Source organism: Centrocercus urophasianus, unplaced genomic scaffold (assembly GCF_019232065.1).
Source record: "Centrocercus urophasianus isolate 14NV4802_14NV808 unplaced genomic scaffold, USGS_Curo_1.0 seq_949, whole genome shotgun sequence".
In the NCBI taxonomy this organism is placed as follows: Eukaryota; Metazoa; Chordata; class Aves; order Galliformes; family Phasianidae; genus Centrocercus; species Centrocercus urophasianus.
Window position 1 is genome coordinate 1 of NW_024885587.1, and position 12,201 is coordinate 12,201.

General features: G+C 65.0%; 3 protein-coding genes across 4 annotated transcripts; 2 read left to right on the top strand and 1 right to left on the bottom strand.

Moving 5' to 3' along the window:
- Positions 1–218: 218 nt before the first annotated feature.
- LOC122171746 (SH2 domain-containing adapter protein D-like) lies at positions 219–2,732 on the top strand (the record flags this gene model as incomplete). Its single annotated transcript, XM_042839505.1, has 5 exons — positions 219–303; positions 414–626; positions 1,284–1,422; positions 2,347–2,466; positions 2,546–2,732. Coding segments are annotated over 5 exons (744 nt in total), but the record flags the coding sequence as incomplete, so codon positions are not given.
- A 959-nt stretch (positions 2,733–3,691) lies between these two features.
- On the bottom strand, positions 3,692–5,856 carry LOC122171745. The gene is made up of 5 exons (XM_042839504.1): positions 5,667–5,856; positions 4,596–4,958; positions 4,369–4,380; positions 4,192–4,284; positions 3,692–3,864 (listed from the first exon to the last, which is right to left on the bottom strand). The coding sequence occupies exons 1-5, from the start codon at positions 5,752–5,754 to the stop codon at positions 3,728–3,730; spliced, it is 693 nt and encodes a 230-aa protein (XP_042695438.1). The 5' UTR covers positions 5,755–5,856; the 3' UTR covers positions 3,692–3,727.
- A 685-nt stretch (positions 5,857–6,541) lies between these two features.
- FSD1 (fibronectin type III and SPRY domain containing 1) lies at positions 6,542–12,195 on the top strand. Of its 2 annotated transcripts, XM_042839503.1 has the most exons (13): positions 6,542–6,622; positions 7,107–7,202; positions 7,334–7,465; positions 7,531–7,632; positions 8,177–8,199; positions 8,396–8,517; positions 9,263–9,472; positions 9,553–9,651; positions 10,204–10,363; positions 10,432–10,511; positions 10,595–10,846; positions 11,761–11,849; positions 11,943–12,195. In XM_042839503.1, the coding sequence occupies exons 1-13, from the start codon at positions 6,611–6,613 to the stop codon at positions 12,051–12,053; spliced, it is 1,488 nt and encodes a 495-aa protein (XP_042695437.1). In that variant the 5' UTR covers positions 6,542–6,610; the 3' UTR covers positions 12,054–12,195. The 2 variants fall into 2 exon arrangements, with proteins under 2 accessions (XP_042695437.1, XP_042695436.1); XM_042839502.1 differs by lacking the exon at positions 8,177–8,199 and having other exon boundaries at positions 7,334–7,632.
- Positions 12,196–12,201: the final 6 nt, after the last annotated feature.

Here is a 12,201-nt window from a genome sequence, read left to right on the forward strand (position 1 = left end):
AATGGGGGGCACGGGGGGCTGGGAGAGGGAATTGGGAAGGGGGAAGCGGGGGGGTGGGGGGATTTGGGGTGGGGGATGGGGGAGATCCGGGGGGGGGGAGAGGAGAGGGATGGGGCACAAAGGAACAGAGGGAAAGAGCTGGGAGCACCCGAGCAGGGGACCCGAGGGGGGGGGGACGCGGGGGGGTTCCACGGGGGTCCCGTCCCACCGCTCTGTAGGGCCCCAACGAGAGCGAATACTCGGAGCCCTTCGATCAGGACTCGGTGCCCGAGGGCGGCAATGAAGACCCCCGCGATGCTGCAGGTGGGTGACACCGCACCGCCTCCCCCCCACACCCGTCCCCATAGGGCTCCCGCAGCCCCCCCCCGTCCCCGTCCCCCCCGCTGCTCCCCTTAGCCCTGCCCGTCCCCCAGGGCGCCCACGGCACGGCGAGGGGCAGCGGGTGAAAACGCAGCGGGGCCCAAAGCTCTACGACACCCCCTGCGAGGGATGGGAGAAGGTGGGTGAGGGCACGGGGGGGGGCGCAGCTCGTGACAGCCGCCTGCCCCGCGACGACGAGCGGCCGGCCGATGAGTACGACCAGCCCTGGGAGTGGAAGAAGGATCACATCTCACGGGCGTTCGCAGGTGCCGGCATCCCGTGGACGTCGCTCCCACCCCATAGCCCCAACCCCGCAGCCCCAGCCCCTGTGGGTGCCACCCCACAGCCCCGGCATCCCTCAATCCCTGTGGATACCACCCTACAGCCCCGGCATCCTCAGCCCCAATGGGTATCACACCACAGCCCCCACATCCTCAGCCCCTATAGGCACCACCTTGCAGCCCCAGCATCCCTCAGTATCTATGGGTATCACCCCACAGCCCCAGCATCCCTTCATCCCTGTGGGTACCACCCCACAGCCTCAGCATCTCTCAATTCCTATGGGTACACCCCATAACCCCACAGTCTCAGCCCCTATAGGTAGTACCCCGTAGCTCCGGCAACCCTCAATCCCTATGGGTACCACCCCATAATCCCACATCCTCAGCCCCTATAAGCACCACCCTGTAGCCCCAGCATCCACAGCCCTTATAGGTACCCATAGCCCCCACAGCCCCAGCCCCTGTGGGTACCACCCCACAGCCCCAGCATCCTCAGCCCCGATGGGTACCACCCCATAACCCCACATCCTCAGCCCCTATAGGCACCACCCCGCAGCCCCAGCATCCCTCACCCCCCTGTGGGTACCACTTTGGGATGCTGGGACTCCTCAGTGGGGTGACAGCACGCTGTGTCCCCTGCAGTGCAGTTTGAGAGTCCTGAGCGCTCCCCCAGTCTGTCCCGACAGCCAGCACGCCCCCCCCGCCCCCCCCCGGGCACGAGGCCGATCTGCCCCCCCAGCCCGGGGCACGTGGACACCTCGCTGCCCCTGGAGAAGCAAGTGTGAGTGTGGGGGTCCCGTCCCAAGTGGGGTGGCACCGATCCAGAACCCTGACCCTGATCCTAACCCTGGCTCTGAACCTTGCACTAAGCCAAACTGATTCATAGCCCTGACCCAAACTCAAACCCCAACTCTCACCCTAACCTGAACCCAAACGTCATGGATGGCATGGACACGGCCCTGGGGGTGGGGAGGGGGGGAGTGGGGTCCCTATGGTTCAGAGGAGGTAGAGGCCATCCCTGATGGGTCACCAAGGTGGAGATGGGTCCCCATGGCATGGAAATCCCAATGGCACAGATGGGTCTCTGTACTGGAGATGGGTCCCTATGGCACAGAAAGTGCTCCATGATAGAAATGGGTCCCCGTGGCATGGATGGCCCCATGGCGCAGTTGTGTCCCCGTAGCGGAGATGGGTCCCCATAGCAGGGACGTCCCCATGGCACAGATGATCCCTGTGGTGCAGTTGGGTCCCTATGGCACAGAAGGTGCCCCATGGCGCAGATGGGTCCTCATGGCATGGATGTCCCCATGGCACAAAAGGTGCCCCATGGCGTGGACAACCCGATGATGCAAATGGGTCCCTGTAGTGGAAATGCGTCCCCGTGGTGCAGTTGGGTCCCTATGGCACAGTTGTGTCCCCGTAGTGGAGATGGGTCCCCATAGCAGGGACGTCCCCATGGCACAGATGGTCCCTGTAGTGCAGTTGGGTCCCCATAATACAGATGGGTCCCCATGGTGGAGGTGGGTCCCCGTGGCACGGACACCCCATAGCACAGCAGATGCCCCACAGCCAACATCCCGGTGGCACAGACGGCTCCCCACTGCCCCTCGGTGCCCCCACGTCGAGTTTGGTCCCCAAGCGGCGCAGGCGGGACGCGGTGCCCCACGTTGGGATGCCGTCGGTGACCCCACGGTGCCCCACACAGGTGGTACCACGGCCCCATTGGGCGCGCGGGCGCCGAGACACTGCTGGCACTGTGCCGCGAGGGCAGCTTCCTGGTGAGGGACTGCGAGACCAGCCCCGAGGATTACTCGCTGTCACTCAGGTACAACGCGGGGCTGCCCCACGGGGTCGTGTGCCCTGCGTAGGAGCACGCGCTGCCCCTTCCCTGCTCTGCCCCCCAGGAGCAGCCACGGCTTCGTGCACGTGAAGCTGACGCGGACGCGGGAGCAGCACTTTGTGTTGGGCCGCGCTGGGGCCGCGTTCCCCTCCGTGCCCGAGGCCGTGCGGCATTACACGGCGCGAGCGCTGCCCGTCCGCGGCGCCCGGCACCTCTCGCTGCTCTACCCTGTGGCTGCACAGCCACCCTGAGCCCCACGGTGCCGGGGATCCCCCCCCCTGGTGTTCCTATTAAAGGCTCTGGTGCGTCTTAGGGCTGAACTCCATTGTGTGGGGGAAGGGGGGGGGGGGGGGGGGGTTTCCATCCTGCTGCACCACGGGAGCGCTGGGTTTGGGGCAGGGTCTGGGGCAGGGTTTAGGTTCGGGATTGGGTTTGAGTTTGGCAGAGTCAGAATTAGGATTAGGAGAGGGACTGAGTTTGGGTTCAGGTGAGGGTGAGAGTGAGGGTCAGGGTCAGGGTTTGGGTTAGGGGTCAGGTTTGGGTTCAGGTTAGGGTCAGAGTTAGGGTTTGAGTTTTACTCAGGGTTAGGACCAGGGTCAGAGTTAGGATTAGGGTTGGGGCATCAGGTTGGGTTGGGGTCATGGATTAGGTTGGGTTGGGGTTAGGATCAGGGCTTGGGTCGGGGTCAGGTTTAGGTTCAGGTTAGGGTCAGAGTTAGGGTTTCAGTTAGGGTCGGGGTTAGGATCAGGGTCAGAGTTAGGATTATGGATCAGGTTGGGTTGGGGGTAGGGTTGGTGTCTGGATGTGTCCCCCCACGTGGCCCAGCACTGGGCTTAGAGCCACCCTTGGCCCCCCACCGCCCCATGCCCTGCAGGGGGGCTGACAGCAGTGCCCCCCGGTGGGGCTGAGCCAGGATGGGGCTGAGCCCTTCTGCAGGCACTGAGTGCAAAGGGAAATGAGGACATGGGGCGGCACGGCGGCTCCCCTGTGACTCGGGGGGCTGTGGGATCATGCTGTGCCCCCAGCCCCAGGGCTGCCCGTGCGCAGGGTCTGTGCTGGGGGTCCCGGGGGCTGCGGTTGCCCCCCAGGGGTGGATGTTGGGGGGCAGGAAGGCGCCGCAAGAAGACAGGAAGCGAGACGGCAGGATGCTGCAACCCAGTGGGGGCTCTTCCTGTGTGAAGCAGAGCGGAGTGCATGGCTCGCACCCTATCCCTGCTCATACTGGGGGCTGTGGGGCACGGGGGGGTCACCCCTTAGGGCTGGGGGGCTTCCATGCTCGCTCCAGCCCCCCTTGTACGCACTGTCCTCCAGCAGCTGCTCCCTGGGGGCTCTTGTTCCTCGGGGTCCGGCGGGGCACGATGTTCACGTAGATGTTTGAGGTGTCTGGGGGACAGTGTGGGCATTGTGGGGTGCAGGGCAGGCACGGCCCCATAGGCACAGCCCAGCAGGGGAGCCCCCAGCCCCAGAGGCACCCAGTGGGGCAGCCAGGGGTCTGAAGGGAAGAGGGGAGTGGGGCACGGGGTGCACGGGGTGCACGGGCAGAGGGGTGTTTTCCAAGTGGGAGGAGAGTGGGGGGGGATTGGGGCAGAGGGGGTGGGGACGATTGGGGTATTTGGGGACGGCATCCGGGCAGGGGTGTGGGTGGGTGGGTGTGGGGTGAATGCACTCAGGGTGTGTGGGCACAGCGCTGCTCAGGGTGGGGGGGGTTACCTGCCTTCCTCCTGCAGCACCAGCAGCCGAGGGAGATCAGCCCGACGAGCAGCAAGGCGCCCCCCACAGCCCCCCACAGCTTCTGCTTCAGCTCTGCAAGCACAGCCAGCTGGGCCGCTGCCTCACTGCCACCAGCACCCGGGGGGGGGAATGGGGGGACGCTGGGGACACACATACCTCCATCAGCTCCTGCAGCAAAGGGAAAGCAGAGTCAGAGCTACGCTGTGCCCATCCTCACTCCATCCCTGCTGTGACCCTGCGAGCGCTCAGGGATGTGCTGCCATCCAGAGACCCCGCATCACAGCTCCTGGGGGTCCCACGTCCCACAGACCCCACTAAATGCTGCCAGAGGTGCCTGGGGGGAGCAGCAGAGCACAGCCCACCCCCTTGTGCCTCCCGGATACCTGTGCTGACGTGGAGCAGCGTGCCATTCACACGCTGCTCGCAGGTGGCCACGGCGAGGTAGGGCTTCTCAATGGTGAAGCAGCAGACGTAGCATCCTGCGTCGCCCTGCTGTGCCCCATGGAGGCTGAGCTCGGCGTGGGGTGGGCTCCATGCGAGCTGGAGGCGGGGGGTGGCACAGGGCAAGACAGCGGCTTTGGGATACAGGCGGGTGGTGCACAGCACCTCGTGCTCCCCGTCCTTCAGCCATGCGATGCGGGCCATGGACCACGGCTCTGTTGTCACCAGCTGGCACCGCAGGGATACGTTGGTGCCCGCTGCCACCCACAGCTCGGCCGGCTCCTGGCTCACCTGCAGGGCTCCCACTGCTGGGAGCAGCACTGGGGTCACCACGAGGCTCTGGGGATGATGGCTGGGCACGTGGCTTTTCCTGAGGCCCCCCAGTGCCCCACGGCCCCATTGCTGTTGATGCGGATGCTGGGACGCCCTCTGTTCTGCTCGCGTGTTCTGCTTGGCCGCAGCCACTGCCCACAAGTCCCCATCCTGTCCTCACCGCCGCTGTCCCCTTCCTGTTCAGCTCTCTTTCCTCCCCACGTCTCCTCACCCATCCTCACTGTCTCTGCCGTGCCCCCCACCCCACGGCCACTGTCCCCATCTCTGTCCCTGCTCTGACTGGGTTGGATGTAGGAGCATTGAGAGGTGAGGCGCTGGCACAGCTGCCAAGGGAGAGTGTGGGGGGGGGGGGGGGGGGGGGAAAGGGGAGGGGAGGGGGGGTCACTGTACCTGGAGGGGCTGAGAACTGCGGAGATGTGACACATGGGGATGTGGTCAGCAGCACGGGGGAATGGGGTGAAGGTGGCGTCTGAGCGATCTTTTCTGACCCCATCCTGTCCTCGTGTCTGTCTGTCTGTCTGTCTCTGTCCCAGACCCCTCCCTGCTCCCTCTCCACCCTCAGGACACACACACCCCAGACAGCCCCCCATCCAAGGCTGATCCCCGCAGCCCCTCTGTTTCCCCCCATCCCCACCCCATAGCCCCAAGTCCCCCAACCCCCTCATACCCTCACTACTCACCACTGAGGAGGGGGATGAGCACCCCAAACCTCCACATCCCCACACAGGCACCATCCCCACGGCTCCTTTGTCCCCATGAGGTCCTCATCCCTGGACTGTCCTCTCCGCTGTCCCCACAGCACCTGGTCTGCTTGTCACCCTCACCGTGACGCCACGGCTTCCTGTAGCAGCGCAGGGAGCTGTGCGGGGTGAGGGACAGCACAGCATCACACCCCGACCCCTATAAGACCCCGACCCCTATCAGACCCTGACACCCATCAGATCCCGACCCCACATCCCACCCCAGCACCCAGTACGAGGACTGAGCTGACCCAGATGTGCCACCATTCCGTGACCCCTCCTTTGGGGGCACATCCTGACCCCAGAGCACTGCTGCCCACGTGGCCTCACGGTGACAACCACGAGGGTGGGGGTCCCGCTGGGGGCTCCTTCCCCTCCCCAGACATCCTGCAGCCTCCTCCATCCCCCCATGCCCTGGGGTTGGGGGCCCCATTTCCCCAGGAGGGGGCTGAGATGTGGGGGGGAAGCCGGGCCTGAATGCAGCGGTGCCGCTCGGCTCCTCCTGGGGGCTCAGCCCTGCGCTGGGGGGGGCTCAGCCCTCTGGGAGAAGCACGGGGCCTACGCGGGACTACACGTCCCAACGTGCCCCGCGCCCGCCCCGTGGTAATACGACCTATCCCAGCACACCCCGCGGCCGCACTACGCTTCCCGGCATGCCCCGCGCCCACCCGCAGCCAATGCTACATATCCCAGCACACCCCGCGGCCACACTACACTTCCCAGCATGCCACGCGGTCCGTCTTCCGGCAATAGGGCGCATCCCAGCGTGCCTCGAAGGCGGACTACGCTTCCCGGCATGCTCTGCGGGCGGGGCGGAGCGGGGACGGAACCGCTCCCCTTTTGTTGGTGCCGGCAGGGCCTGGAGGCGGTGGGGGCGGCCCGGTATGGGCGACCAGGTGGGGCCGGGCCGGGTACCGCACAGGGCTTGGGGGGGATGGGGAAGGGATGGAGGGAGTTGGGATGAAAGGAGAATGGAGGAGTGGGGATGAAGGGGGAAGATGGGGATGGAGGGATGGGGATGGAGGGATGGAGGAGAGAGGGGATGAAGCTGGTGAGGGACAGGTGGGGGGGAATAGGAGGAGGGCTGGAGGAGGGGGATGAAGGGGTTAAAGATGGAGGGGCAAAGGTGTGGGCAGGGAGCTTCTCCACCCTCCCTACCCCCCAATCCTGCCTGGCTGCACAGCAGCAGTGCTGGTGTGACCCTCCCCCATGCCCCCCCCCCGGCTGGCAGCTCGCCCGCACCCGCTGCCAAGTCATTGCTGTGTCTGTGCTGGGTCCCGTGGGGTCGGGGGTGTGGGGCTGAGGGGACCCTGGGGGTGGCTGAGCTCAGAGGGGATCCAGGAGGACACTGACGGTGTGCCCCCCCCACACCACGGGCAGGAAGCGCTGCGGAAGATCATCACCACTTTGGCTGTGAAGAATGAAGAGATCCAGAACTTCATCTACTCCCTCAAGCAGATGCTGCAGAATGTGGAGGTAACTCAACGCCCCGCGTGTCACCCCCCCCCGTCACCAGCACCGCCACACGGGGTCCCCTAAGGGGACAGAGTGAGGGGTGGTGCTCGTGGCCGCCTCCATCACCTGCTGACGTGTGCTGTCACCACCAGGACAATTCTGCACGAGTGCAGGAGGACCTGGAGGGGGAGTTCCAGTCGCTGTATGCGCTGCTGGACGAGCTGAAGGACAGCATGCTGATGAAGATCAAGCAGGACCGCGCCAGCCGCACCTACGAGCTGCAGGTGAGCGCCTGCCCTGCCCACCCACTGCCTGCCCCCACCGCACACTGCAGCTCTGTGTCCTTCAGGCTCAGCTGGCAGCGTGTGCCAAAGCGCTGGAGAGCTCGGAGGAGCTGCTGGAGACGGCCAACCAGACCCTGGCGACGGCCAACAACCACGACTTCGCCCAGGTGCACAAGCTGGGAGCTGCCATCCATCCCTGCCCGGCTGCCCCAGCGCTGTGTGCTGGAGGTGGGGGTTGGGCAGTGCTGTCCCCCCTCACCTTCTGGCTCGTGCCGCTCTGACTGTGCTCGCCGCAGGCGGCCACGCTCCTGTCTTTCTGTGCTGGGCACCTCGTTAACGCTGGGCTGGCTTTGCCCTCTGCCAGGCTTGGTTAGGGCCTGGGACCCCCCCATACCACCCAGAGCCTCAGGTGCTGCGTGGCACCTTCTGTTATCGGAGATAAAGGGATGTCAGTGCACTGGGATGGGGCCGTGGGGACGCTGCACTGCATGGCACGCCGGTGGGGCGCAGGGGACGCTGCGCTGTGCGGGTTCTGCTGTGGGGATGCAGGGATGCTGTGCCGTGTGGGTGCCACTGCAGGGATGCTTCAGGGATGCTGCAGGGATGCTGTGCTGTGAGGCCACGATGTCAGGACACGCTGCAGCACGCTGGCTCCTGGCACTGCTGTCTCACCTGCTTTCTTTTTCTCCTCTTTCCCTCTGCGCTCTCCAGGCTGCCAAACAGATCAAGGATAGGTACGGTCCCCCCGCTGCCCCCGTGCCCCACTAACCTACAGCGTCGGCGTCGCCCTGCCCTCACCCCACAGCTACAGAGGGGGGGGATGCGGGTGCAGGGTGCTGCCCACCCTTCTCAGATCCCTCCTGGCGGTCGGGGTGAGGGGTCTGTGTCCATCTCCCAGCCTGGCTGATGCTTTGTCCCCATTTGTCCCAGTGTGACGATGGCTCCCGCCTTCCGCCTCTCGCTCAAGGCCAAGGTGAGCGACAACATGAGCCACCTGATGGTGGATTTTGCCCAGGAGCGCCGCCTGCTGCAAGCCCTCGCCTTCCTGCCAGGTACCCCCATGGGAGGAGGGTGCGGGGATGTGGTTGGTGGCCTTTGTGGAAGCACAGAGGACTCAGCGGGAGCTGTGGGGCTGTGCTGGGGTGCGTGGGGCAGCGTGCTCATAGGGGCTGCATCCAGGGAGCTCTGGGTGCCACGCGTTCAGGTTTCCATAGGTGCTTTCTCAGGGTGTTTGCCCTCCCATCACAGCACACCTGGGGGTGCCCTGTTGGGCAGGGAGCGTCTCCAGAGAAGGGCAACAAAACTGGTGAGGGGTCTGGAGCACAAGATTATGAGAAGCGGCTGAGGGAGCTGGGATTGTTCAGTGTGGAGAAGAGGAGGCTCAGGGGAGACCTCACTGCACTCTATAACTTCCTGAAGGGAGGCTGTGGTGAAGAGGGGTTTGGCCTCTTCTCCCAGGCAACGAGCAGCACACGGGGCAATGGCTGCAAGTTGTACCAGAGGAGGTTTAGGTTGGACATAAGGAAGAACTTCTTCTCTCAGAGAGTGGTCAGGACTGCAATGGCTGCCCAGGGAGGTGGTGGAGGCGCCGTCCCTGGCAGTGCTCAAGAGATGCCTGGATGAGGTGCTGCATGATGTGCTTTAGTGCTGGTGGTGGCAGTGGTGATGAGGAGACGGTTGGACTGGATGATCTTATATGTCGTTTCCAACCTTGTGATTCTATGATTCTATCATTGTAGGGATGTTGTGTTTGGGGAAGGGGGGGGGTCAGATCTGACGTGCTGCTCCTCCCGGCAGTGCCGAGCACCCCTGAGATCGACCTGACGGAGTCACTGGTGGCCGATAACTGCGTGACGCTGTGCTGGAGGATGCCTGATGAGGACAGCAAGATCGACCACTACGTGCTGGAGTACCGCAGGACCAACTTCGAGGGGCCGCCCCGAGCCAAGGAGGAGCAGCCCTGGATGGTGGTGGAGGGCATTAAGGGCACAGAGTACACTCTGTCTGGTGAGGGTGCGGGGCCGGTTGGTGCGGAGCAGAGCTGTCCCAGGGCTCCCAGTTTGTCACCTCGCCGCGTGCGTCCGCAGGGCTGAAGTTTGACATGAAGTACATGAATTTCCGAGTGCGGGCCTGCAACAAAGCCGTGGCCGGAGAGTTCTCTGAGGCGGTCACTTTGGAGACGAGAGGTGGGCGCAGGGGGGGGGGGGCGGCCGGGCGGGGGGGGGGGGGGGGGGGGGGAGGCCGCCCCCCCCCAGACCCTCACAGTTTGCTGGGTTGGGATGCTGGGGCACCTGTGACCCTCAGGTCCCTCCTCCCTGTGCCCCCCCCCAACACTGGCACAGGGCCGGGCTCGCTGCCGCCCCACAGACAGCTGCTTCTGGCCTTAATAAAGCGGGATAGAGGTGTGAGCTGCATTTGGGGACAGCAGCACGGGGGGGGGGGGGGGGGGGGGGGGGGGGGCTTTCGGGTGTGTGTGGGGGCTGTGACATGGAGGAGGCGTGGTGGGATGGGCAGCTTTATTATTTGTAGTGCCACCAGAGCTGCGTGCCCCCCCCCGACCCCCTCTCCACCATGGGGCTGTGTGCCCCCCCGGTATTCCAACCTGGGGCCCCCAACCCCATAGGCAGCCCCTGCCACGAGGCCAGGCAGCATGGGGGGGTCGGGGGGACGGGGGGGGGGGGGGGGCCACCCGGGGGGGGGGGTGGGGTGGGGGTGGCACTGATGGTGGCTGTCCCCAGCGTTCATGTTCCGGCTGGATGCCAGCACGTGCCACCAGAACCTGCGCGTGGAGGACTTCAGCGTGGAGTGGGACGCCACGGGCGGAAAGGTGCAGGATGTGAAGACAAGGGAGAAGGACGGGAAGGGCAGGACTGCGTCGCCCGCCAACTCCCCCGCCAGGTAGCAGCACCCCGCTCAGCACCGGATGTTGGTGGCAGCACCGGCCTCACCGCCTGCCTCCATCCCAGGGCTGTGCAGTCACCCAAGCGGATGTCGCTGGGCCGCGCCGGCAGGGATCGCTTCACCGCCGAATCCTACACGGTGTTGGGTGAGAGCGGCAGCCGCGGCTCGAGGAGGGGGGAAACGTGGGGCACGGAGATGGGGGGGAACGTGGCAGCCGTGTGCCCACAGGCGACACCTTGATCGACGGCGACGACCACTACTGGGAGGTGCGGTACGACCGCGACAGCAAAGCGTTCGGCGTCGGGGTGGCGTATCGCAGCCTGGGCAAGTTCGATCAGCTGGGCAAGACGTCGGCGTCGTGGTGCCTCCACCTCAACAACTGGCTGCAGGTCAGCTTCAGCGCCAAGCACGCCAACAAGGCCAAGGTGCTGGATGTGCCCGTGCCCGACTGCATCGGCGTCTACTGCAACTTCCATGAAGGTGGGAGCTGCTCCTGGGGCCGCGTGCGGGGCGCTGCCGGGGTGCTGGATGGGCAGAGGTGGAGCTGTGTGCCCCACGTGTGCCCCGTGCTTGTCCCTAAGCTCATACCTGCCCCTATGTGTGCCCCCCATGTGCTCCATATGTGCCCTTATGCGTGTCCCACACGTGGCCCTGGATGTGTCCCAAGTGTCCCACATGTGCCCCATGTGTGTTCCATCTGTGCCCCACATATGCCCCTCACGTGCCTTCCTGTGTGCTCCATAAGTGCCCTTACGTGTGCCCCACACATGCCCATATGTGTGCCCCCACGTGTGACTGTGTGCGCCCTACAAGCACGCCTGTGTGCCCACATGTGCCCCACATGCACCCCCCTGTATACTCCATACATGCTCCTGTATGTGCCCCACATATGCCCCTGTGTGCCCCACATGTACCCCTATGTGTGCTTCCTCTATTCCCCACACGTGCCCCTTATCTGTGCCTCTCATGTCCCACGTGTGCCCTTATGTGTGCCCCACATTTGCCCCATGTGTGCTCCATGTGGCCCCTTTTGCGTCCCACACGTGTCTCCATGTTCCCCATGTTCTCCCCCGTGTGCCCCATATCTGTCCCACAAACACCCCGCTGTGTGCCCACATGTGCCCCTGTGTGTGCACGTGTGTCCCTAGATGTGCCTCATATATGCCCCACATGCCCTGTGTGTGCCCCACACGTGCCCCTGTGGTGCCCCACGTGTCCCTGTATGTGCTCCATACATTCCCCCTCTATCTGTGCCCCACACGTGCCCCTGCGTGTGCCCCTGCGTGTGCCCCCTAAGTGCCCATATGTGTGTTTCATATGTGCTGCTATGTGTGCTCCATGTGCCCCCTTCTGTGTCCTATGTGTGCCCCACACCTACCCATGTGTGCCCACAGGATTCCTGTCCTTCTACAACGCCCGCACCAAGCAGCTGCTGCACACCTTCAAGGCTCGCTTTGCGCAGCCGGTGCTGCCAGCCTTCATGGTAAGGAGGGCTGGAGGTGGGGGGGGGGCTGTGGGATCGTGGGGGGGGGTTGTGAGGGGTCCTGATGCCCAATGCTGCCCCTGTGCCCCCCAGGTTTGGTGTGGCAGCTTCCACGTCTCCTCGGGCCTGCAGGTGCCCAGCGCTGTGAAATGCCTCCAGAAACGCAACAGCGCGGCCAGCAGCTCCACGGCCAGCCTGCCCTAAGAGCCCCAGCGACCCCCCCGGGGCAGAGCACTGAATGTACCCATCACCCCCCCTCCCATAACCACAACCCCCCCCCCTCACCCCATCACACTCTGTCCTCGCCACGTTCCGGGTGCTGGGGGGGAGGTGGGGGATGTCAGCCCCCCCC

What these genes read in the sequence shown, in the direction of transcription:
- LOC122171745 (XM_042839504.1), bottom strand. Translation starts at nt 5,754, where the DNA reads ATGAGGACCTCATGGGGACAAAGGAGCCGTGGGGATGGTGCCTGTGTG. An exon ending in GCTCATCCCCCTCCTCAGTG is followed by an intron (nt 4,959 to 5,666) that starts GTGAGTAGTGAG and finishes TGCTCCCAGCAG; the next exon opens with TGGGAGCCCTGCAGGTGAGC. An exon ending in GTGCTGCAGGAGGAAGGCAG is followed by an intron (nt 3,865 to 4,191) that starts GTAACCCCCCCC and finishes ACTGTCCCCCAG; the next exon opens with ACACCTCAAACATCTACGTG.
- FSD1 (XM_042839502.1), top strand. An exon ending in GGTCACTTTGGAGACGAGAG is followed by an intron (nt 9,652 to 10,203) that starts GTGGGCGCAGGG and finishes GGCTGTCCCCAG; the next exon opens with CGTTCATGTTCCGGCTGGAT. An exon ending in CCCGCCAACTCCCCCGCCAG is followed by an intron (nt 10,364 to 10,431) that starts GTAGCAGCACCC and finishes CCTCCATCCCAG; the next exon opens with GGCTGTGCAGTCACCCAAGC.